Source organism: Oncorhynchus gorbuscha, linkage group LG01 (genome assembly GCF_021184085.1).
Source record: "Oncorhynchus gorbuscha isolate QuinsamMale2020 ecotype Even-year linkage group LG01, OgorEven_v1.0, whole genome shotgun sequence".
NCBI lineage: Eukaryota > Metazoa > Chordata > Actinopteri > Salmoniformes > Salmonidae > Oncorhynchus > Oncorhynchus gorbuscha.
Genome location: NC_060173.1, coordinates 34,563,323 through 34,589,681, shown reverse-complemented (window position 1 = coordinate 34,589,681; position 26,359 = coordinate 34,563,323). Strand labels below are relative to the sequence as shown.

At 43.4% G+C, this 26,359-nt stretch overlaps 1 protein-coding gene across 3 annotated transcripts in view; it reads right to left on the bottom strand.

The window, feature by feature from the left end:
* Nucleotides 1-26,359, bottom strand: part of scaper (S-phase cyclin A-associated protein in the ER) — a 143,588-nt gene that overhangs the window by 4,633 nt on the left and 112,596 nt on the right. For all 3 annotated transcript variants that reach the window (XM_046351197.1, XM_046351206.1, XM_046351216.1), the window contains exons 23-27: nucleotides 18,598-18,721; nucleotides 16,424-16,653; nucleotides 14,491-14,646; nucleotides 11,330-11,570; nucleotides 9,467-9,616 (exon numbers count right to left, since the gene is read on the bottom strand). In XM_046351197.1, coding sequence (XP_046207153.1) covers nucleotides 9,467-9,616; nucleotides 11,330-11,570; nucleotides 14,491-14,646; nucleotides 16,424-16,653; nucleotides 18,598-18,721 — 901 coding nt within the window. The remainder of the gene's footprint in view (nucleotides 1-9,466; nucleotides 9,617-11,329; nucleotides 11,571-14,490; nucleotides 14,647-16,423; nucleotides 16,654-18,597; nucleotides 18,722-26,359) is intronic.

The window sequence follows — 26,359 nt, the reverse complement described above, 5'->3', positions numbered from 1 at the left end:
AAAATTTAAGCTCTGTCAAATGGTTGTTGATCATTGCTAGACAACCATTTTCAGGTCTTGCCATAGATTTTCAAGTAGATTTAAGTCAAAACTGTAAATCGGCCACTCAGGAACATACACTGTCTTCTTGGTAAGCAACTCCGTGTTTAGATTTGGCCTTGTGTTGTAGGTTATTGTCCTGCTGAAAGGTGAATTCATCTCCCAGTGTCTGATAGAAAGCAGCCAGGTAGAAAGCAGCCAGGAACCAGGTTTTCCTCTAGGATTTTGCCTGTGCTTAGCTCCATTCCGTTTATTTCGTATCCTGAAAACCTCCCCAGTCCTTAACAATCATACCCATAACATGATGCAGCCACCGCTACGCTTGAAAATATGGAGTGGTACTCAGTAATGTGCTATATTGGATTTGCCCCAAACATAACACTTTGTATTCAGGACAAAAAGTTAATTGCTTCTCCACATTTTTGTAGCATAACTTTAGTGCCTTGTTTCAAACAGGATACATGTTTTGCTATATTTATATCTGTACGCGCTCCCTTCTTTTCACTCTGTCAATTAGGCTAGTATTTTGGAGTAACTGCAATGTTGTTGATCAATCCTCAGTTTTTTCCTATCACAGCCATTAAACTCAAACTGTTTTAAAGCCACCATTGGCCTCATGGTGAAATCCCTGAGCGATTTCCTTCCTCCCCGGCAACTGAGTTAGGAAGGACGCCTGTATATTTGTAGTGACTGGGTGTATTGATACACCATCCAAAGTGTAATTAACTTCACCATGCTCAAAGGGATATTCAATGTCTACTTTTTTATTTTTTACCCATCTACCAATAGGTGCACTTCTTTGCAAGGCATTGGCAAACCTCCCTGGTCTTTGTGGTTGAATCTGTGTTTGATATTCACTGCTCAACTGAGGGACCTTGCAGATAATTGTATGTGTGGGATACAGCAATGAGGTAGTCATTTAAAAATCATGTTAAACACTATTGCACCTAGAGTGACTCGATGCAACTTATTTTGTGAATTGTTAAGCACATTTTTACCCCACAACTTATTTAGGCTTGCCATAACAAAAGGGGTTGAATACTTATTCACTCAAGACATTTCAGCTTTTCATTTTTTATTAATTTGTAAAACTGTATAGAAACATTTTTCCAATGACATTAGGGGGTATTGTGTGTAGACCAGTGACAAGAAATCTGTTTAATCAATTTTAAAATCAGGCTGTAAAAGAAAATGTGGAAAAAGTGAATACTTTCTGAAAGCACTGTAATTTCTGAGCTGTTGTTAAATGGAGGCAATGAGAAATATTAACCGTGAAAAATCTTCTGAATGAGAAAGATCTTGACTTCATTATCAAAAGATACAGGCTTTTATGTTTTACCAGGTTATAGCTGTCTCCAATTGTGCGAGTGTCATTGGGATATTGAACAGCAGACTATATTCCTGTGTGTGTGCTCTGTGCAGTTGAGGTTGAAAGGGCATGCACAGTGCAGGGGTAGGGGGAAGGGTGAGTAGACCTCCACTGTAGCCTTGCCACCACCACTTTAAGAAATGAGCAATACCATTACTGGAGTTCTCACCTTGCCGACATCCTGCTCCCCTTTACCAGAGCCCGTCAATCACACGATTACATCCGGCCCACCAATATTAAAACCAAATCCCTCCCAGCCTAGTTTGATTAGAGGGGGGACTGGTCCAAAGGAATTGGTCCTGGCCTAATGCTCAGGGCATCTCCCCAGAGCCTGGGAAGGCAAACCGGGGGGTCACCAGAGTAAATCCTGGCTGGAAAAACACCCCACTGCTTTACAGGTACAGAGACCCGGGCTGGGGCTTAGCTGAAATAGGAACCAGAAGGGCAGGGTGAGGTCTCTTGGCCACAGTGACATAAATTAAGAGGATTTACAAGATTTGGAGAATACACTAACAATACTCTTCCAATGCATTCTCTCTTTGATAATGCACTTTAAGGTTTAAGGGTAGGATAAACAAAACCATAATTCACTGCTTTTATCATTTCAAGCTGAAGCTCCTCAAAGCTGTGTTCTACAGCAGCGTTCAAACGGGCCACAGGAGATGCCTCTTCCTATTAACGTCTGTTTAAAGATTCTTTACTGACCAGCTGAAACAAACCACTGAAGAACCTTTTTAGGAGAGTTAATGCTTCCCTGGCAGTCAACTAAAGCAAATTCTCAATGAGAGAGATTAATTCACAAACATGCAGGTTCACTAGGAGGATACTGAAACACCCTGTATTTTCACATTGTCATGTAATGTTTTCACCAAAGGAATGTCTCTAGCTCCACCATAGTTTGTCCACTGACCAGAGGAAGATCTGGTTGTTTTCAAAATGGAGCTGCTTATTTTCAGTATTGGAGCTCAAGTTGCAGGACTTATGCGCTAAGTTAACAAGATTCTAGATCACCGAATCAATCTTTACCGTTGCAACGCTGCCCGAGGAGGAACTGGCAGAGAGAAAAGTCATACATTTGATTATGAGATCCCATGTAAAGGAATCTTTCATCTGAACATTGAAAAACACACAAATACTGCAGACTAACAATTTGTTGCTGCTGGACATCATAATCCAGAGCCGTTCTAGGTCTCAGAGATTCAGAAGCCAGTATCTGTGTTGGGGCCGATACTCTAAGGAGACTCAATCCACAAATCATACAGCAATCTCATAATCTTCTGCTATACTACACAGTGTTCCAACTTCCGCCACCTAAACACATTGTCCACCCTCAAGTGCACGCTGCAGGTAGACATAAAACAAAGCCAACTGGCAGCCACAGACCAGGGGTCACTTAGTCCTAGAAAAACCAAGTCTACAGCCAACTTTCCAGGCCTCTCCAGGCGAAGAGCAATAGCAGTGCTCCAAACAGGGATAAGGCCTCCGCCCAGTCTCTCCCTGTCCACTGGAAGTATCTATTCAAACCCTGACATCATAAAAGGACCATCAAGCGTCTGAAGCCATGAATCAGGCCTCAGTTTAACACAGACCTGTAAAGCTCAAGTGCCTGGTAGCTCTGGTGTGTCTTAACTACAGAGACCTGCCTTTTCAAACAGGCCTGCTCTTTTACGACACTCCATTACATAATCACCTTGCTGTACACCGACAACAAAGAGTGTGTAAAGTTAATGTTCCGAAACACAAACAAAACCTCGGGAATGTCCAAGTTGAAGCGGAAACCAAGCTGAACAGTTCAATGCTGTACAGATGTCAGTGTAGAATTGAGAATATGCATCACACTGGCAAAAAAAGGCCATGCAAAAACCAAGGTTAGTTTGCTAGATTTGACAACTTTTAAGATCCAAAGCGATCATGTACTGTAATTCCAGAGTAAACTACATCCAGCATATCTTTGATTTGCGACACCCTCCACACATAGGGAGACCATCGTGGATGAGTGGACAGTGGCGGAGTCTATTCTGCATGCTGTCTAGACAGGCCCAGACACCTAAACTAGAGGAACCAGGATATGTCAGCCTTGGAACAGGGCCACAAATCTGAAGCTCTGGCGCACAACACAAACCAGACCTTCTCCCAAGCCTTCTACACACTGAAGTTACCCTAGTGAAGGAACTGCCCTACTGATAAGAGAGGTGGGCAGATGACATCAGAGGATACTGAGAGAGTCTTTGCTGGAAGGGAAGTTAATGCTAAAAGGGCCTTTTAACAACTACCTACCTACCACTCACCCACAGCTGATGGAAGACGTGCACTGAATGCTACGGAAATCATCTACTGACAATCAGATGATGACATGGACAAGAAGAGAAGATCCCACCCTGGCTTTTAAGAGACAGGCCAAGAGTATCCATCTCCTCTAAACCACAAAAAAAACATGGTATTTGCCAAATAACCTGTAATTATTCTAGATTCATCTGCCAATTTACTCTCGATCAGGGCTCCCCAACTGGTGGCCTGTGGGCAGAATTTGACCCGTAGGTGATCCCCCCCCCCCCCCTCCCTTATTTTTTTTGGGACATAAAACACTGTAGAAACACCAGCAAATCAACTCCAAGTAATTCTAATTTTGGAAATATTTTACAAACTCTTCTGATGCATAACAGAGAGGTATATGTAATTGTATACATATGTAAGCAAGGTTTGAAATTATTATTTTAGTCAAATATCTTTGTTTGGGCTTCTTGCAGTCTACAAATTATTTGTAATTATGTTCCGGCCCTCTGATCACCCACTCAAGAACAACAGAAAATCATCCATGCAGCTGAAACTAGTTGATGATCCCTGCTCTAGATCTTACAGCAGATTGGTTGTGAAAGTGCCAGGGCCACAATCAAATTAATCATAATGCAAACAGAACCTCTAAAAAGATCTGGAAGTTTATGGGGAAAATGTCCCCCTGAACTACACTAAAGTTAGTTAGACCTGGACTCACCCAAGATGCGCGTAAATCATCTACAAAGCTAACAATCAGGCCCTTTCCTGCCAGTCACCAGTCTGTGTGTTTACTCTGGTGTATAATAAGACAGTGCATTGGGCTGGCTCCCAAGGTCTGCATGAGCCACACTTCACCCTGGAGGCATGGAGCATTTGGTTTCTTGGCAATAATGGACTACTGAAGGGACGGTTTCAACATGAGTTTATGGATTACAGGCCCAGAGCTGAGAGTGGGGCTGGGGCGTGCAGGGCAGAGGAAGCGCCCTTGTACAGAATGGGAAGGACAGGGACTTGCCTGGCTGCAGATAACATTGATGTGTGGGATGTCAGTCTGGGAAGGGGCCTACTGCAGTTCACAAGCCGCCAGTTTTCTATTTTACACTAGCCTTCATAATGAACTGAAATACTGCATCTGAGTAGTAGATGCATTGCAAGTGTCAGGATGAATTAGTGTAAATTTAAGTCGATTTAGTGACATTTTATTAACCTACTCAGAAATGTCCATAGTCTGGAACCGGTCATGAAATGGGATACATTTGCATACCTTTGCATGAGTCTGCTTGTGCGTACGTGTGTGGCCATTTTCCATGAATGAGAGAGAGTTTTTCTTAAGACCTCAAAGCCAGGTGTCTGGGTTAAGATGTCAACAGCTTACAGCCATCATTTACTGTTCCCACATTTCAAAGAAGCTCGAGATCACCACCATGAATGATTCACAAATGAATCACTGAAGGTTTGGAAGAAAAAGATGAGCTTACATATCTGCTCAAGAGCCAAGCAATATGGCAGTTAAAAACATTTCATTTAGTCCTCTTTTTAGTGTCTGTCTATGGGTTCTCCCAAAAGACAATGAAAACATATGGCTACATGGCTCTGTGAGCTAAAACACACTTGAAGACACACAAGGCTACATATGTCACTCTCCCAATGGCTTTATGTGTGACAGGCAGAGTTATTCATACCCTCGGAGCAGGGAGAATCTCTCTCTCTACAAAGTCCTTCTTCAAAGTTCTGCGTTTTATGAGCAGCATTATTTCTAGTGCACACATATAAACAAAGGCTGGTGTGCCTGTCCGCCGACAGTGAATCAGCAGTCTGTGTGACCGCACGGGTCGCGGGTCGGCCTGTTTTTGTGCTCTGCCAATGCTTACATTAGCCTGAGAAAAGCTAAAACTACTCCAAATATTTCCCTCTACTCCATCCATCCTGCTCTGCTCTGTTCCGAGCCCACAACACATGGACACATTCCAGGAACAGTGCCACTGGCCAGGATCAGCTCTGTGGAGGTCGCCAAGGATCACTTTTTATGTTTCCTCACATTTTCTCAACAGGGCTCTCACACCTATCAAAATCTACAATAAACAATAAAAAGGAATTCTGCTAACAAGTCCTAAATGCTGATTTCACTCTTTGGGATGACTTTGGAGCAGATATAGAAAAAGGCATCATATGATCGTCCTACATTTTTTAGCAGCTTGTCACAGGTTAAAAACTGCATTAGGGCATTTCAAATTAACAAAGTGCGCTGGTCATAAATTAATATGCAAAAGGATGCTACTCCCAGGCAGACTGTTAGGTTAACTTTACTGTGCAAGTACAAAGCCCAATCATCTGTCACCCCCTAATTCAATAATCAGTCCTCATTCAATTATCCAATATAATATGCAAATACATCCAACAATGGCATAAAAATGCTAATTACGTACATCAGAATAATTAAATTGGATAGGAGCAGTGGAAGAGAGCTGAACTGCCATAAAGTGGAGGCAGATTCTTTAATTAGGACTAAAAGATCTTGGAAATTAGAATCTGTAATCTGCCTATAAATTGCTGCGTGGTTGACTGCGCCTGTGAAGACAAAGACCTTGTAGCAGAGGTTTGAGTCTCAAAGCTCAACTGCTGGCACTGAGGGCCAGGCTTCACATAACTAATGCCCGGCAAGTGGCCTAGGGTGGTCTAGCGATGAAGGCCGCTGCCTCCGGTCACATGTAGAGCTGCATCATGGGTTTGAATCCAGCCCACTGCTATTTCAGCACACTTTCTTTCATCTCTATATCCAATAAACTTACAAAGACTTAAATAAATAAAATAAAGCACGGACAACTGTAAGCACTGTAGTCTGCTCCTGGGCCCAGGAGACAGACTATGCATTACCAATCTAACTACAAAATAATTGATTTGAATGGTAAATCTCTAGTCTATTGATAAACTGGGTAAATCAAGATGTAGCCTAGGCCTATTCACAAGACAGGTGAATGCATATTCAATAGGAATGGAGTGTGTGCGTGCATTGAGTTATTGAGCTTGTTTTGGCTAATCTCATGGGGCCACAGATGAAAACCAATTTGGGACTTATTGTACTGATCAACAACCTTCTCCTGTTCAGTAGTGTGTGTATGCCTGCCTGTCACGCGGGAGACCGGGGTTCGACGGGGAGTAAGGACTGGTTTATAAGGCATATCTAGGGTGTACAATGTAGTCCACAAAGCTAGTCCACTAAGTCCATAAAGCGGAAAATCCACTTCACGCTTTCTGAAATGATTTCCAGCCTGTGGAGTCTCAGCTTTAGGGCTCCCGAGTGGCGCAGCAGTCTAGGGCACCTCATCTCAGTGCTAGAGGCGTCACTACAGACAACGTGGTCTGGTTCCAGGCTGTATCACAACCGGCCGTGTTTGGGAGTCCCATAGGGTGGCGCACAATTGGCCAAGCATCGTCTGGGTTTGGCCGGTGTAGATCGTCATTGTAAATAAAAATGTGCTCTTAACGGACTTGCCTAGTTAAATAAAGGTTACATTTAAATAAATAAAAAAAACATTTGAAGAAGCAATCAATTAATTTTTAAGTGTGCGCTGTCTCTAAGACCCATGACATCATTCACACACACAATCAGTTCGATGCTTGAGCAAAGATGCTATTGACTGGGAGAGATGTGAGGCGGGAGAGAGGAAGTGAATGAATAAGGTTTTTGAGGACAATCAACTTTGAAATCAGAAATATTTTGCATTATGGTTTGCATATCATCACAAACAAGGTACTAGGGAAGTGAATTGATGTTAATGCTAGATTCTCATTCTCAGTGGGGTGGCAGGTAGTCTAGTGGTTAGAGCTTTGGACTAGTAACGGAAAGGTTGCTAGATCGAATCCCCGAGCTGACAAGGTAAAAATCTGTCATTCTGCTCGTGAACAAGGCAGTTAACCCACTGTTCCTAGGCAGTCATTGTAAATAAGAATTTGTTCTTAACTGACTTGCCTAGTTAAATGAAGGTTAAATAAATTGCAAAATGTGTAGAATAGCATGAGTTTTGCTATAAAACTGCACATTTTTCTCTCTGCCCCATGGCAATATGTGTAGAATTGCAGGAAATCAGCTTTAAAACAGCCGCAGTTTCTCTCAGCCTAATAGCAACATGTGTGAAATAGCATGAGATTAGCTCTAAAACAAATGTGTCTCTATGCCCAATGGCAAAATGTGTAACATTTTAGAAAGTCCGCTGGCTAGAGCTAGCAACATGTAAGTGGAACAGGCACGGTGCTCTGGTGCTATAAGGGGTCATGAGCTGCGCTGATAGACTTTAGTAGATGACGTGAGACACATTTGACAGATGTACTGAGAAAAGAAACATTCTAGTGACGAAAAGTTTTTAATGTTCTATTATCGATAACTCACTGAAGTTTTTAAAGTTCTAGTATCGATAAATGACTGAAGTTTAGCGCCAGGCCAGGACCCACATTACACTAGAGAACACTGGCTGCTCCACTGGGACAGAACAATGGACCCCGTTACTCTGAGGGACAATAGACAGCCCAACAGCACAGACATGGCAACACAGGAATCGTTAAAGAGGTGGCTCGTTGCTTTTTAGGAATCACAAAAAAACGACACCCTTTCCTCATCTAATGATACGTTATCAGAAGCATCCTCATATGGAAAGACGGTTGCTACAGGGCCACACTGACTTCATCTTGACAAACCAATTGTCATTCATCTCATATTTCTGAAACAGAACAGACATGTGAAATGAACAGTTGTCCAAAAGTGATCCATGGTGAAAACTAAACAAATAGCATCAACACTAAAGCGGACAAACAAAGCTCATGAAAAAAAACACTTGACTTTACTACATACAGTGAGCTTCAAAAGTATTGGGATAGTGACACTTTTGTTTTGGCTCTGTACTCCAGCACTTTGGATTTGAAATGACACAATGACCGAAGTGCAGACTGTCAGCTTTAATTTGAGGGTATTTTCATCCTTATTGGGTGAACAGTTTAGAAATGACAGCAATTTTTGTACATAGTCCCCCCATTTTAGGGGACTAAAAGTAATGCAGTGTCATTTTGGAGTAACTGACTGTAAATAATAGAATACATTTCTGAACACCTACATTATTATGGATGTTACCATGATTACAGATAATCCTAAATGAATTGTAAAAAAATATGAGTGAGAAAGTTAAGAGGCATAAATATCATATCCCCCCCAAAATGCTAACCTCCCTGTTATTGTAATGGTGAGAGGTTAGCATGTCTTGGGGGTATGATTTTGTGCATCTAACTTTTTCACTCATCATTATTCACAATTCATTCTGTATTATCTGTCATCATGGTAGCATCCATATGAATGTAGAAGTGTTTAGAAACATATTGTACTCTTATTTACAATAAAAGGGACTCCAAAATGACACAATACATTACTTACCATTGAATTCTATTGGGCACAAAATAATCTGAAAAACAACCAAAACTAACAGCATGTAACAAGTTTGTAGAGTCACAAACTTGATGTAGTCTTTTGCAAGCTATGAATGAGACCAAATACTTAACTTTTCACTACTTTAATACACAAAAGCACATTTTTCCAATACCTTAGGTCCCCTACAATGGGGGTATTATGTACAAAAAGAGCTGCAATTTGACAGTCTGAACTTTAACCTCATAGTCATTGTATCATTTCAAATCTAAAGTGCTGGAGTACAGAGCTAAAACTACCAAAAAAGTGTCACTGTCCCAAAACTTTTGGAGCTCACTGTATTTTAGCACAGTTGTGTATGTTAAAACCTTTACCTGGTTGTCAGGGTGGTTGACAGTGAAGTAGCCCACACAGATGATGACTTCCTGCAGCAGCTCTTCAGAGGAGAGCTGAGAGCAGTACCACAGCAGGGAGCTCACTATGTGGCGGAAGGCAAGGGACAGCCCCTCGGCACCTAGAACAGCCTGAAACATCATCAGCAATTAAACACCACTGAGAAACCACAAACACAAAGCAGACACTAGCTAGCTAGAGACATTCACTAAAACTAACTGGATAAATGAACAATAGTGCTAAAAAGTAGAGAAATCAACACTATGCTGTTAATGTACGAGAAGCTGGATTTGCTGAATTAAAAGAGAGGAGAGGGATGGTTGTGCTTTAGCGGCTACAGACGGGTGGATTTTGTGTACAGAGACTCTGCTAGGGGGTCTCTCCCCAGCCCCCATACCAGGGGGTCCTACCAGAGGGACCCCAATCCCCCTGCAGATGAGATGCTATCAGTGGTCCACAGACAGTATTTATTAAACATGTCAGTATGACTGAGCACCACAGGGTCAGCACAGAAACAAACCACTGGAATCAGGTTGGGGTATGGATGAGGATTGGACTGGGGACTATGGGAGAGGAGGGGGTAAACAGTCTCCTAAACAACAGGACTTACCTGAGAGGCCCAATCCTGCTATCAGAACTGAGTCTCACTCCTGTCTACACTCTAAATATAACACTCTGTATACTGTAGACATAACCATCTCCCCCAATGTAATCAGTCTTAGGACCTGGGAAGAACAGTAAGACAAACTGACCCTATATTGTGTATGTCTCTATTGTGTCTGTCTATATTGTGTCTGTCTATATTGTGTCTGTCAGTGAATGAATGCAAAGGCTGAATATAATGTGTTTTGATGTGCACCAAAAGGTTGATGATTAAATGCTATGAATATTATACATTTACTTCAAAATAGACTTTTCCAGTTTGAAATCCACCCCGTTTGGTAGCTGATTCTGGAGCCTAGCAAAATGGGCAATGAGAAGAGGGAGCAGCTCAGCATCCACTTTAGTGCTTATTAGTCAGCACTAGTGTGGGGTAATGTGAACCACAAGGTGAAAACAACTCACAGGCCACAAAGAATCATTATTTAAAATGTTCATAAAAATGGTACTGAAACACTTTGACTTCCAGCTGTTTTGAATAGCCTGAGCATGGCGGAGCCGAGGGAGAACGGCCTCTGTGTTAATTACCCACAGGCATTAAAATAATTAATAACTTTCCAACTTTCTCCCTCACACCTTTTTGTTTACGCTCTGCCAGAGCACAGTGAAGCTGTCATCCTCTCTTCATCACAGCTGAAAATGTATGGCCCTGGCTACAGCACTAATCACTCAGGTCCATCCGCACTGCTGACCCACTGGGCTCCTTTGAACCTCAGCAGGTGACCCCAGGTCACGGGACAGGCATGTTTATGTCCGAGAGTTCAGCTTTATCCTAAGGAAAAATACTCCAGTCGTAATGGCAGCAGCTCTGAGAACTGGCCTCTGCTGCCCGATCAGTTACATATAGCCTTGTTGCTGCCAGGAACAGGAAGGAGATATATTTTCAGTGCTGCTTGATGCTTGTGCACAGGGATATGGGGGTGCTAGTCAATCAAACAGAGGGGCCATAAGGTGACAAGACCCCCTATTTGGAATGTCAGTCTGTGGATTGTGTCCAGCATAATACACCTATGTAACCAGCAAGGCCAGTATATATGAAAAACCTGCACCGCAGCATAATTTATGAGATTACAGTCACTGTAATCAACATCATCTACTGGACCTGAAGGATGAGGGATTCAAGTGTGAGAATGTGTGTCTATTGTACCTCAGAATGAAGAAGAGTGTGTGTGTGTGTGTCATACTTGGAAGGCAGACAGGTCGAGCAGGGCGAAGCTGTTGAGAAAGCGGAGGCCTGTTAGGGCCACCTGGATGACCCCGGGGGCGTAGGGCTCCTGTGGGCTCTGGGCAGCCGGCTCAGGCAGGGAGGAGCTGTGGAGCAGGATGCAGTACAGAGTGTGCACCACACCCACCAGGTCTGTGGACTGCAGCAGGGCTGTCAGTCCTGTGGGGTCTGCACGCTTGTTGTCAAATATACTGGGAGACCTGCAGAGGATACAGGAAATATAAATAAACATGTGACATGATCATTTCATTTCTGCTCAATGAACATAGTGACAGAAATGTTATATAGGGAAATGAATTGGATCAGAGTACTCCACATAACAAGATCTCCAAACTCATTATTGCTTACTAAGAAGTAGATCTCCTTTCTACTAAAAAGCTTAGTTAAAAATATCCTGACTTTTCATTTCATTCTATATCAAGCAGAAGTTGAATTCACAACATAGCCCTTCAGCTTGCAGCCAGCAACTGCAACGAGCTAGCCGAGCTGAGTTTGACAACAAGCTGAAAGTTAGTAAACCTGAGAAGGTGTTGGCTGCTCTCCTCACCGCAGTGACCAGAGACCCAGGATGTAAGAGTGAAGGCAGTCTGGTCCCTGTGGCTTCTAGATTTACTCGCTAGACCAGGGCTGTCCCCTCAGATATAAATAATTGGGCCTGCCCTCTTTACCCTGCATGCATATCGGGTCAAGTGGCTTAACTGGTTACACAGAGACAGAAGTTGGAGTCTGATGGCTGTGTGTGAGAAGGTGTCTATGCTCAGCTGTGCAAGTGAAAATGACTGAATAATCAGGGTTAAAAAGCTTGGTCATTACCACTACAACCATAGCCAGAGATATTATTTAATGGTACAACAGTGACACAGAAATGTGGCTCTTATCTTCACCAATTCGGAATCTGAGTTTGCTCCTCCAAGCTGGGCAGAGTGAACACAGGAATTTGGAAGTAGCTCTGACAACGGCTCCTCTGCCCTTGGCTGCAGAGAGCTTCCTGGCAACATGCTGTGTATTCAGGCACATTTAATTAAGGCACACCTTACAGGATTGAACGCAGCGTGTTCGTGTGTCTTAGCCAGGATGCCGCCCTGCAGATTAAAGGGATTGGTAACATCATCCTCTCAGTACACATCACAGGTGAGAACAGAACCGGAGTATAATACTGAATTGGCTGGAAGGAGAGGTTGCTCTGCGTGCCTCAGCTGCCCTCTTCATAAGACTGGAGGCCAGTCAATGCAAACGTCTATAAATAGAGTACAAAATGTACTCTTTCAAACTAGATAAACAGCACTACATCAAAGTCAATGGCATCAGAGAGAACTCATCTCAAATCGCTCCCGTTGTTTTACATTTAGGATGCATGCAAACAGAGTTCCACGAGCTAGCGCTGACAGGAAATTTAAGAATACTCCTGCTGCACAGGCTGTGATTTGCAGGCAGAGAAGAGGCCGTTTGACCTCTGGATGGAACCCACTGTACATGCTGTTACTTGATGTTGGCCAACAGCTCTGTGTGGAAATTTGTAGCTCGGCAAGTACATGGTCTCTAATGCCAATTAAATCCCTTGACACAGCAACTGGCATGACCAAAAATATTCCAGGGCCATAGTATGCATTCTCTCCAGTATAATCTCATGAACACACAGAGGAACGGGTAAGAATGGAGATAGTTGGCTGGATTAGCAGGGTGTTGATTATTACACAACATCGCTTGGTCCGCTCATTAAAGTTATGGTGCTGTGTTTTCTCACAGATATTAGGTGACAGTCTCAGCAATACTCCCTGTGCTGGTGTGAAGCAGCTGGGCACTGTTACAGCACACAGCAGCTGGAGGGGAGAGGTATACTAGCAGAACAGCATCTACAGGATTGTACGTAAATCAGTCCTGTTGATACTGACTTATGCCAGGTTTTGACAACAGACCTGAAATATTTGAGCTAAAATACATCTGTCCTAATTCAAACTGTGACACGACAGAAGGGATCTGATGTACCCATATGACGCGTGTCTAACTAGCAGGGCAGCATACCTCTACTAAGGGTCATGCTATCTTTGTCAGTATTGCGTCTCAGTCTGTGTGCTTAGCCTCTGTCAGCGGCGCCACTGAGCCTCTCTTGGGGGTGGTCACAGTGACACACGTGGGTGGGTTTCCCCCAGTGTGCTGGAGGCAAGGGTTTATGGTGAGTGACAGAGCACTGGAGTCAAGTAGATGCCTATCTCCATCAACAGTAACGATGGCCTCGCCAGCGCTCAGACTAAAGGAAACCACTGAGTGCGATTGAAAAGTAGGCTGTGTATTTGTTTGGGTTCCAACAACCAGTCTTTATGGGACGGAGGACTTAAAATATTCAATAGTGAGTCACGCCTGCCATTAGATTTCTGAACTGCCATGTGTGAGGGCTCTGGGAGAAGAGGCTGAAGAAATTTGGCTTGGCACCTAAAACCCTCAAACTTCTACAGATGCACAATTGAGAGCATCCTGGAAGGATGCATCACCGCAAGGTATGGCAACTGCACCGAACGCAGCTGCAGGGCTCTCCAGAGGTTGGTGCGGTCTGCCCAACGCATCACAGGGGGCAAACTACCTGCCCTCTAGGACACCTACAGCACACAATGTCACAGAAAGGCCAACAACCACCAAAGCCACCGCCAGTTCACCTCACTATCATCCAGAAGGCGAGGTCAGTACAGGTGCATCAAAGCTGGGACCGAGAGACTGAAAAACAGCTTCTATCTCAAGGACATCAGACTGTTAAATAGCCATCACTAGCACATTAGAGGCTGCTGCCCTATATACATAGACTTGAAATCACTGGCCACTTTAATACTGTTTACATATTTTGCATTACTCATCTCATATGTATATACTGTATTCTATTTTACTGTATCTTAGTCTATGCCGCTCTGTCACTGCTCGTCCAAATATTTATATATTCTAAATTCTATTCCTTTACTTTAGAATTGTGTCTATTGTTGTGAAATTGTTAGATATTGCTGCACTGTTGGAGCTAGAATCACAAGCATTTTGATAAACACGTGTATGTGACAAATAACATTTGATTATTTTTTTTCCACACTGATGTCTGGAGAGGAGGGTCATAGAGGAAGGGAGACGGCTGCCACCCACCGGCCAGTCACAGCGAAGCACAGCTTACACATGGCGTGCAGCAGAGCGGTAGCCTGATGGAGGAAGGTAGACATCTTGGGGCTCTCGTCCACTGGGCCCTGGACAGACAGGAAGCAGCCGTACAGCTTGTCAATCAGACCCATGTTCACCACATAACTGAGGGAGGGACAAACACAAAACGAGGATAAGAGTAAATTCACAGGAAATAAACAACAAATTACTAAACCTTCACAATTAAATATTTGATGTCATTCAAGAAGTATCTCTGTGACATATGTTTTAGCCTAACAAAGGCCCTCACTGAGTGCAAATCACCGGCAGCACAGTTGAAATTTGATCTCTCACCTAAGCCCTCTATACTCCCTGTTATTAGTGTGATATCACCAATTTGTCTTGCCAATGACAGGTCTCATGATCATGTTGCCTCTACTATCTCAGCAACAAAATCACTCGTAACAGCATCCTTACATTTACATTTGAGTAATGTAACAGATACTCTTATCCAGAGCATACATTTTTATACCTTTTCTGACTCCAATAAGTCATTAGAAGGTGGTTGTGCCCCCCTGTGCCAGCCCAGAGCTAGGCCCCTGACTGTCTACTGACCTGAGTCTGCCTCACAGCTCAGGTATGCCTTTCCCACCCCGCTCAGCCCTACCCACTATAGGGGCCGACAGGGAGGCTCAGCAGTCAATCACAAGACCTCCCAGATGTACCAGATAGTTCAGTCCAGATTCAGGAAGCCTGCCACTGTTCTACACTACATGAGTTCATTCCTTACTCTCTCGGGCTCCGCTTAGCTTATTCCCTCAACTCGCTCTCCCTCGTTCGCATACCTTTTTTTGTTGGGACTGTCAATCAAAATGGGCTCCTCAAGGCAGGTAATTCCTATTTTTTCAACCTCCACAATAGGTCATCTGACACTTGAACCACGGCCCCTTGTTATGACTTCATCCTCTTCCACAACTTCACTAGAGCTGAAAGGAGCTTTCCACGCACAGTTGTGCACAATGCCTGGTCCAAAGTCTGTTTGAAAAGCTGTTCAGTCTTGTCCCTGTGTGTTTCAACTTATGACCTACATGCATCTGTATGTTTCTGACACTGGTAGGAGATAAGTATGGTACAAAGCCTGGTGAGTGATTGGTAATGAGAAATGAAGACTTAGAAGGGGAATGCTGATGTTCTCTTTCTGTGTGATCTACAGTTCACCATAATGGGGGGGAAAAAGTGTTGCTGAAGTTACCATCTTTTTGATCTTATTTCCTCCCTACCATCACATACATAATTTGAGGCAGAGGAGGTAAATCTTTCATTGCTTGCAGGGATTACTAGTCTGACGACACCATTTTTCTCAGGCTCTCCCTTGTCTCCAGGGTTACGACTGGGTCATAGTATGAGTGTTAGGCCTGGTGCAGCTGCTCTGGTCAGATGAATCATTGGCTGTGGGAGGGATGATGTGAAGACTCCACTCTTCCCGAAGGTCTGGGCCTGCCTTTCCTCACCGCCCCGCAGTGCTTGGACAGACACAGCCCCTGCTACTCAAAGGCCACGCTCAAGAGGATGTTGCAAACTTTCAGGAGTGTTCTTTGTTTATGTTGCCTCAAGTAAAAAACATGACATATTACTTTGCTGAGGAGTTTGATCCAGAACGTGTGAAAAAGTAGTTTTTGGACAGATGCCAGAGGACACCCTCTCTCACCCTCACTCCAAGCCCCTGGCAAGAACATTATCTGACCTTTTCTAAGGGAGCTGACCTTTTGTAGTAATCTTTTCAACAAAAAGCTATTTCTGATTGTAAGTAAGTTTGCTTAATTTCAGTGGTTCCCCAGATCAACCCTAAAGGAGAAAGTAGAGATAGGACAGAGGTGTTGTGACAGGGAGGAGGGCCGTAGTAGCGCAATGTGTGGTTTGAGAGAGAGGAGGAAGAGCTTACCTGATGAGGTCATGGGCCCGGGTGTTGAATGGCTCCATAGGGGAGGTCTTGGTCTTGGTGTCTGGTGATAGGATGCGAGGGGCGTCTCCACGGCCACACTCGGGAACATAGGGAAGAATGAGACTCAGGATGGTAGCGCTGGTCTGCAGCAGGCCGGTGGTCAGCCCCTCAAACACCTGCTTGTTCACACTGCGACCGAAGATGGACTTGTCTTCATCTGGGACGAACAGCTGAGAAAAAGACAGTGTGGTCAGTCAAGAGTTCCGTAAACCTCTATGTCACAGTACAGTCTGTACCAGTAGCTCTATACCTGCTCTTTCGAGCTAGCTTGTATCACATACAACCTTGGCTTGTCCTTGTCAGCTTGCCAAGTCCTCTGTCAAAAAAGGAATCTTGACATTGATCGATCACAGTGCAAAACTAACAGTGTCCCAGGCAGTCACAGTATCCACCAACAGCAGAGTTCAACAGAAGACCAGCTCATTGCAACCTCAGTTTGACTTTTACAACACAGGCCAAGGCCATTTGTATTGGTTGGGATCCTGATATGGCATGGGATAAACAACAACACAAGTGTTATTGTATAATTCATCAGGTGTGGGTCATACGTCGGTGGTTAACAGTCAGTGTGACATGGTTACTGTTGCCGTGCCAGACTACTGCTGCTGCCATATGAGAGGTCTCAGAGGTATTCCCTCCCTGGTAACAAGGAAAGACAACCGGATAATGAGATTGTAGAGAAAACCACTGGAACTAACACAGGGGGGTGTTCTGTGTTCACCATCATCTGTGATATTAAACCAAATTCTCCCCTTACCCATGCCTCATATACATAGACGGGCTGATAGAAATTGCAGCATACTGATTCCTCTGACATGATTGTGGACTTTTTAGAAATTTAATATTTTCATGTTAGTTATCCCAAACTCTTTATTACCATAAGAGCACAAGCATCTGAAATATTCCAAGAAATGTTTATGAAGATATATTAAGAGTCTCAGGGTATATAAAGACTCAGGTCATGGTGTTCTGGTGACAGGAGTGTATATCCCCTTTTAGTTCAGTGACATTTTTGCATGTGTGTGTGTATATTGAGGTTAAGGTTTAGTTTTAGAAATAAGGAGGTCAGGTAAAATGTCTGAACCATCTCATTTAAATTAATGGTTAGGGCAGCATGCTGACAGCGTTAGTAAATCCACCAACATTCTCCACAAATCGAATTAAAGAGGGACAAGCACAGACGCCGGCACTCTACCTCCACCCACTTCCAAACACAAACACAAACGCACACGCACACACACACACACACACACACACACACACACACACACACACACACACACACACACACACACACACACACACACACACACACACACGTTCTTACGCAGACTATTCATGAGCCCCATGTTCGTCAGTGTCCAAGACGTCTAAATAAGTTAACGCTGTCCTGTTTAACATGTCAGTTGTCAAAGCAGCTGTGGGGATATACGTTTTATATAATCTGAAGCATACAGACTAACCTCCCCCTCCGTGCCCTCAGGAAACATGACTGCTTTGAATTGGAAGTCAGGGCTGGAGAAGGAAGCCCCAATAGAGTTCATGCATGTAGCAAAGCCCATGTCTTTGCCTTGTCCGGTCTGTGCAGTCACCACCATTAGATGTTTACAGTCTCTGAAAGAGTGCTAAAGGTTTTTGACTGACATATAACCCATCCACCATACTGCCTGCTTCAGTCTCTCATTCCCTAAAGCCCAGAAGTATCTGTGTGGCTGAGGTGGAGGCTGAGGTGGTGGCAGGGCCAGGATTTGTACTGTAGCGTGGGTCTCTGTGTTTTATTAACACTGTGCCAGGAAGGAACAAATGCTGGCGATGTGGCCATGGTTTTTCAGCACTCACAGTGTTTCATATAGTCAGGAGAATTTACATAGACAGAGACATTGGGAGGGATTCATTAAACAGCTTGGTCCTTGGGAATACGATCTACAGTTCTGATCATGACATTCAACCTTCGTAAGTATTACACAACGTTCAGGGACTTAAGCTTCCATACAAATAACATCTTTGAATAATACATGCGTTGTTTAAGTGAACATACATTTAATGTAATGCCATCATAGCAATAATGATAGTAATAAGTGATGTTTTTTAAGGTGTGGTGAAAAGACACTTACTGTGAGCTGATGCAGCAGCAGGTCCATGAGGGAGGCTACCTTATTGCTGAATAGAACGTAGGAGCAGTTGAGGTGGCAGCGAGAGCATGCCAGAAAGTATATGTTTACAGCAGCACATAGGGACCTGAGGAGAGAGAGAGAACGACAGAGGGAGAACCAGATGAATCCCTTGTCAGAAGTCAAACTAAATAGTTCAAGGTAAATTTCAACACTAGTGTTACAGTGTAGGTGTTCATCCCCGGGCATTGACATGGCTATCTGAAGTAATCAGGAAACCAAAACACACTCCACCAAATGTGTGGTTCCTTAAGGGCACAATTTTATCTTTGGAAGGGTTGAAAGTATATACTGTCATTTATGTAACAGTAGGTAAGCAGAATTCAGAAACCCAGTAAAATCAGCTACACTGAACAAAAATATATAATGCAACATTTTCAAAGATTTTATCAAGTTTCAGTTCATATAAGGAAATCAGTCAATTGAAATAAATAAATTAGGACCTAGTCTATTGATTTCACTTGACTGGGAATACAGATATGCATCTGTTGGTCACAGATATAGTGCCTTGCGAAAGTATTCGCCCCCCTTGAACTTTGCGACCTTTTGCCACATTTCTGGCTTCAAACATAAAGATATAAAACTGTATTTTTTTTGTGAAGAACCAACAACAAGTGGGACACAATCATGAAGTGGAACGACATTTATTGGATATTTCAAACTTTTTTAACAAATCAAAAACTGAAAAATTGGGCGTGCAAAATTATTCAGCCCCCTTAAGTTAATACTTTGTAGCGCCACCTTTTGCTGTGATTACAGCTGTAAGTCGCTTGGGGTATGTCTCTATCAGTTTTGCACATCGAGAGACTGAATTTTTTTCCCATTCCTCCTTGCAAAACAGCTCGAGCTCAGTGAGGTTGGATGGAGAGCATTTGTGAACAGCAGTTTTCAGTTCTTTCCACAGATTCTTGATTGGATTCAGGTCTGGACTTTGACTTGGCCATTCTAACACCTAGATATGTTTATTTTTGAACCATTCCATTGTAGATTTTGCTTTATGTTTTGGATCATTGTCTTGTTGGAAGACAAATCTCCGTCCCAGCCTCAGGTCTTTTGCAGACTCCATCAGGTTTTCTTCCAGAATGGTCCTGTATTTGGCTCCATCCATCTTCCCATCAATTTTAACCATCTTCCCTGTCCCTGCTGAAGAAAAGCAGGCCCAAACCATGATGCTGCCACCACCATGTTTGACAGTGGGGATGGGGTGTTCAGGGTGATGAGCTGTGTTGCTTTTACGCCAAACATAACGTTTTGCATTGTTGCCAAAAAGTTCAATTTTGGTTTCATCTGACCAGAGCACCTTCTTCCACATGTTTGGTGTGTCTCCCAGGTGGCTTGTGGCAAACTTTAAACAACACTTTTTATGGATATCTTTAAGAAATGGCTTTCTTCTTGCCACTCTTCCATAAAGGCCAGATTTGTGCAATATACGACTGATTGTTGTCCTATGGACAGAGTCTCCCACCTCAGCTGTAGATCTCTGCAGTTCATCCAGAGTGATCATGGGCCTCTTTGGCTGCATCTCTGATCAGTCTTCTCCTTGTATGAGCTGAAAGTTTAGAGGGACGGCCAGGTCTTGGTAGATTTGCAGTGGTCTGATACTCCTTCCATTTCAATATTATCGCTTGCACAGTGCTCCTTGGGATGTTTAAAGCTTGGGAAATCTTTTTGTATCCAAATCCGGCTTTAAACATCTTCACAACATTATCTCGGACCTGCCTGGTGTGTTCCTTGTTCTTCATGATGCTCTCTGCGCTTTTAACGGACCTCTGAGACTATCACAGTGCAGGTGCATTTATACGGAGACTCGATTACACACAGGTGGATTGTATTTATCAATATTAGTCATTTAGGTCAACATTGGATCATTCAGAGATCCTCACTGAACTTCTGGAGAGAGTTTGCTGCACTGAAAGTAAAGGGGCTGAATAATTTTGCATGCCCAATGTTTCAGTTTTTGATTTGTTAAAGTTTGAAATATCCAATAAATGTCGTTCCACTTCATGATTGTGTCCCACTTGTTGTTGATTCTTCACAAAAAAATACAGTTTTATATCTTTATGTTTGAAGCCTGAAATGTGGCAAAAGGTCGCAAAGTTCAAGGGGGCCGAATACTTTCGCAAGGCACTGTACCTTAAAAACAAAAAATATGGTTGTGGATCATAAACACAGTATCTGGTGTGAACATCATTTGCCTCATGCAGCAGCGACATCTCATTCGCATAGAGTTGATCAGGCTGTGTTTGTTGCCTGTGGAATGTTGTCCCACTCCTCTTCAAATGGCTGTGTGAAGTTGCCGGATATTGGCTGGAACTGGAACATGCTGCCGTACACATCAATCCAGAGCATCCCAAACATGCTCAATGGGTAACATGTTTGGTGAGTATGCAGGCAAGAACTGGGACATTTTCAGCTTCCAGGAATTGTGTTCAGATCCTTGCGACATGGGGCCGTGCATTATCATGCTGAAACATGAGGTGATGGCTGCAGATGAATGGCGTGACAAATGGGCCTTAGGATCACGTCACAGTATCTGTGCACATTCAAACTGTCATCAATAAAATGCAACTGGGTTTGTGGTCCGTAGCTTATGCCTGCCCATACCATAACCTTACTGCCCCCATGGGTCAGTGTCCACAACGTTGACATCAGCACACTGCTCGCCCACACAATGCCATACACGCAGTCTGCCCGGTACAGTTGATACTGGGATTCATCCTTGAAGAGCACTTCTCCAGCACGCCAGTAGCCATTGAAGGTGAGCATTTTCCCACTGAAGTCGGTTACGACGCCGACCGGCAGTCAGGTCAAAACCCTGGTGAGGACGACAAGCACACAGACGAGCTTCCCTGAAACGGTTTCTGACAGTTTATGCAGACATTCTTTGTTTGTGCAAACCCACAGTTTCATCAGCTGTCTGGGTGAAGAAGCTGGATGTGGAGGTCTTGGGCTGGCGTGGTTACACGAGGTCTGCGGTTGTGAGGACGGTTGGATGTACTACCAAATTCTCTAAAGCGACATTAACATTCAATTCATTGGCAACAGCTCTGGTGGACATTCCTGCAGTCAGCATGCCAATTGCACACTCCATCAAAACGTGCAAATTTTAGAGTGACCTTATTTGTCCCCAGCACAAGGTACTGATCATGCTGTTAAATCAGCTTCTTGATATGCCACACCTGTCAGGTGGATGGATTATCTTGGAAAAAATGAGAAATGCTCACTAACAGGGATGTAAACAAATGTGAGCACAACATTTGAGAGAAATAAACTTTGTGTGTATGGAACATTGCTGGGAACTTTTATTTCAGCTCATATTTTTGTTCAGTATACTTATAGCTCTACCCCCTCACTACTAGTCAACTGGTTATTCAGAGCTAGGGACAATAATAAGACAAGAGATCTGCAGAACCAGTGGAGCTCGGTGCAAATCACAGTCAGTCCAATCTGGAGTCTGATCCTGCAGCGCTTCCTCTGTGGCGATAAGGCCATTCCTCTCAGCAGCTCCTCAGCTCAGAGCCTAAAGGCAGGCCTCTGTATTATGTCTGCTTTAAACAAACCCTATGAGAAGATTCATGCCACAGATAACTGATGAATAATTCTGCTCTGACTGCTGCGCCCCCTTGTTTCATCACTTAATATTTTCTGACATCTGTATATTTTAGCCAATAGAAGAGTGGCGTGTCCTATCTGCTCTGAGGAAGAATGGAATCTGGCTTTCCTATTCTAGAGTAGGCCATGTTTATTTCAACTGGTAAACATTTTGATATCTGCCGCAACATTCACATCTGCAACGCATTTCCACTCCAACCTAGTTGGCATTTAGATAGAACATAGCAGAGACTGATGTAGGCCTAGGTTGATTGGTCTGTCAATAACCTCCTCATGACCAAAATTACTCGTCTTGTTTCATATGCTAGTGGGGAGATCTGTAATTTGTTCTATATCATTATTGACATTGTAGTGTAAAGCTGTCAGACATAGAATTTGGTGATAATGTGAGAAGTATTACATTGTGAGTAATGGGAAAGTATCCAAATAGTCCCATCAATGTCTGGTTAAGAACTCTGGGGTTTGCTTGCTTAAAACTTTTAAACACCTTACTATATGAGTATCATATGCTGTGTGTGTATAGGCATTCTAGCCAAATAAAATGTTGAGATCTTTTCCGTCACCATTTTAAATACAAATTCCTGAGAAAATGCAAACCAAAACAACATGATTTGGTGTGTTGATCCCTGTTTCTGCCAAACGCCTCCCTTAATAAGATCTGTTTTCCAGGAATGCACAAAAACACAAATGCCACATTAATTCTATTGTCCATTAATAGTCTTGGAATGGAGTGGGTGGAAGAAGGCAGCCATCATGGTTGAGTGGAATGATAACACAGCCTCTATTGGGCTAAAGTGAAGTAACGTGAGAACCCCACCAAACTGTGCTCTCTGGGCAGCCGACCAGAACCGGGGCTGCCTCAAATTATTTATTTTTTTCTCCATAATTTTGTAATTCAGCCACAAGTCAGGTTTTCAGTGACAGAATTCCACCATTGGAAACACTGCAAACCAATGGAATGAAATAGTAGCTTTCCTCTCAGTCTGATGCTGTGCTGCTTTTAATGTGTTCATTCTGTATGTACAGAGATAAAACCAGGCTATTATCACCCCCATGCCTGACACAGAAGGGAGAAAAGCCATTTCAGGTTAAGATTCTTTCAGTTACTGTGATGGAATGCAAGGTGTCCTTATCAAATTAAACAAGACAGGGTGTCAAACCATAGGGAAGGTTAAATGACAGGGTAGGCTGATCCTGTTACAACACTGACATCGTCCTACATGAAAAGGCCCCGGAAATCTATAAGACAGAAATTATGAGGAGAGGGAGCAAGAGAGCAGTCCTAAAACACAGACTAATAAATGGAAGATGAATGATGACAAAAAAGGGAAGGTCAGTATTTATTAAATAACTTGTAAATAATAGGCTACAAAAGCAAAGCCCGAAATGGATTAGGCAAACACCATCTTCACGATGTTTCTATAATAACCTGTCAACCATAGCACCCTGGTTTTACTCTATGCGTAAGTGGAGGCTGCCCTACCCAGAATGTCATTATCCATGTTGGGAGCTGGGGGGGGGGGTGAGAGACAGGCCAGTCCCCAGGTGGCTGCCACTCTTATCCAGCAGATTAAAGGGCACATCCCTCATTTCTTTAATCTTATTAGAGAGAAAAACAGCTGTCGACTGCTTCCATTCTCTTCACAAACCCTTAGGACAGAGATGGATCTAAAGGCACATTTAGCTGTAAATGTCAACATATCAAATGTATGCAGACAATTTTCAATCTTATGTAGAACATGCATTTCATTTGGTAGAATATAATATATTATGACTTATATTATACTGAATAAAAATATAAATGCAACAATTTCAAAGATTTTACTGAGTTATAGTTCAAATAAGGAAATCAGTCAATTTAAATGAACTCATTAGGCCCTAATCTATGGATTTCACATGACTGGGCCACTGGGGAAACATGCCCAGCCAATCAGAATGAGTTGTTTGCTCATGAAACATAGGACCAACACGTTAAATATTGCGTTTATATTTTTGTTCCGTGTATATTTAAGCAATAAGGCCCAAGGAGGTGTGGTATATGGCCAATATACCATGGCTAAGGGCTGTTAGGCACAAAGCAATGCCTTATTGCTATTAATCGACTGGTTACCAACGTAATTAGAGCAGTAAATTCAAATGTTTTGTCATACCCGTATACGGGTATGACATATACCACGGCTGTTATACCACGGCTGTCAGCCAATTAGCATTCAGGGCTCGAACCACCCAGTTTATAATGATGATTTTAGGATAGGAATCCATTCCATTCTAATCTCCATGAACATCCTACCTACTTCTCACAATCGACTCAGTCAACTGCTCATGTAATGAGCATGCAATTGCTTTGTAACACAGATAATCAGGCATGTCTTAAGCCCGCATTAAACAAATGGCGAGAATGTCAAAGGCACGTTTGAATAATGTCCTTACAGCAGCTCATACAATGAGCAATCTCAGTGATCTGTCTTTTGCTCCCTCCCACCTAAATCGGTATGATTAGCATGACACTTGATATCATCCAGTCTCCTGGAATCTCTGTTGCTGTGCCCCCTCGACGACAGGCTCAATGATTTTGAGGAGCAATTTAGTAAAGTGCCACAATAGCCCGCCTCGTGTTACCGTGCAGTATGTAGGTAGTGTTGGTTGACCCACGAGTGCCAATCTATCCTAACAGGCAGCATTCCTCCACCTACATAGCTCTGGGCTGCCCATTTGACCGCGTGCCACGCCCACAGCTGGACCCCATCATTTGGTGCCTGCTCCACCTGCCAGACTTCACCCAGCAGGACACACAACGGGCACTTTGTTAATCTGAGAATAATGAAGCCTTATCTTGTAGACGCGGGATTAGGTTCCACTGCTGGCCCATACTGACAGGTTGTATGGAGAACGAGGTAGAGAGAGAGCCCGAGAGAGAAGAGGAAGAAGCCTAGAGAGATGGAGATAATTAGCAATGTAATCTCCTCACCTACTGTAAACTCCTTAACCCCAGTCAGCCACAGCAGAGCTGATCACCTTACTGGCCTGATGAGGCCATAGACACACAGCGATCTCAGGCTAGGAGGTACTGTAATAATAATCATCAGAATTATTTGGTGGGTGCTTATATTTGTCCTATTTCACACATGTACAAGTGTAGAGTGCTAGATAGACTAGAGACACACTGACTGGAGAACACCTTGACCTGGGACAGCCCTACACCATGCAGCCCTGTGGGGATCACCCTGGGTGGCCGACCGGCTCGGACATAACAGGGGGGCTGGGGGATTGGGAGTGTCACTGACCTCTGTGGCTGAATTAAAACTCTTAAGTATAAACCATCCCAGAATCCATAGAGTATCCCAGGGGCTGATAGACAGATGGCGGGGAAGGGAAAATTAGAGCGAAGGTCAGGATCCTACCCACCCCCACATAGTATAGTACTGCTCAAATACCCCAGGAGACACTTAGGGCTCAAGAGTATTTAACAGTATTTTCTTAGTGACATAAACAACAGAAACGGCATAATAGTTTAGGATACTGGGACAATACCAAGTAGACTCCCCTTACAGATAGATGTTTCCAATTTTCAGAAGTCTAGCACTTCCTATCTTGCAAAGACAACAGGACATCAACCATGTAAAAGACTCTTTATGCTTTTTGTCATTGGGTTATCAAGCAGGAGATCGTTCCACCTAAACCTCAAGCTCACGTTTCCCAATGTCCCTGTGCTTTTCCTATGTGCCCAGTAAGGCTTGACCATGGAAATGCTGCAGAAATCTGATCAACTTCCAGATCAGGTTGAATCCCTGCTTTTCAAAGAAAATGTGTGTTCAGAAAAAAAAAAAAATCCTAACATGCTGTCCACACCGCTCATGTTGCAAAATGAATGTACACATACATGTTATTCAATCACTGCACCCACATTATTCACGCGCGCCAACAAACGTCTGCGTTGCCAAGCGCTAAAATAGAAGTCCGTTCCATTTGTGACGCTGAACGCAGTGCAAGTCCTGCCTCTTCCATCTCCTCATTGGTTTATAGGAGCAGATACCCAAGTGCCATCTCGTCATTGGTTATACCCACGTGGGTGATTGAAAGATGAACCGAGGTC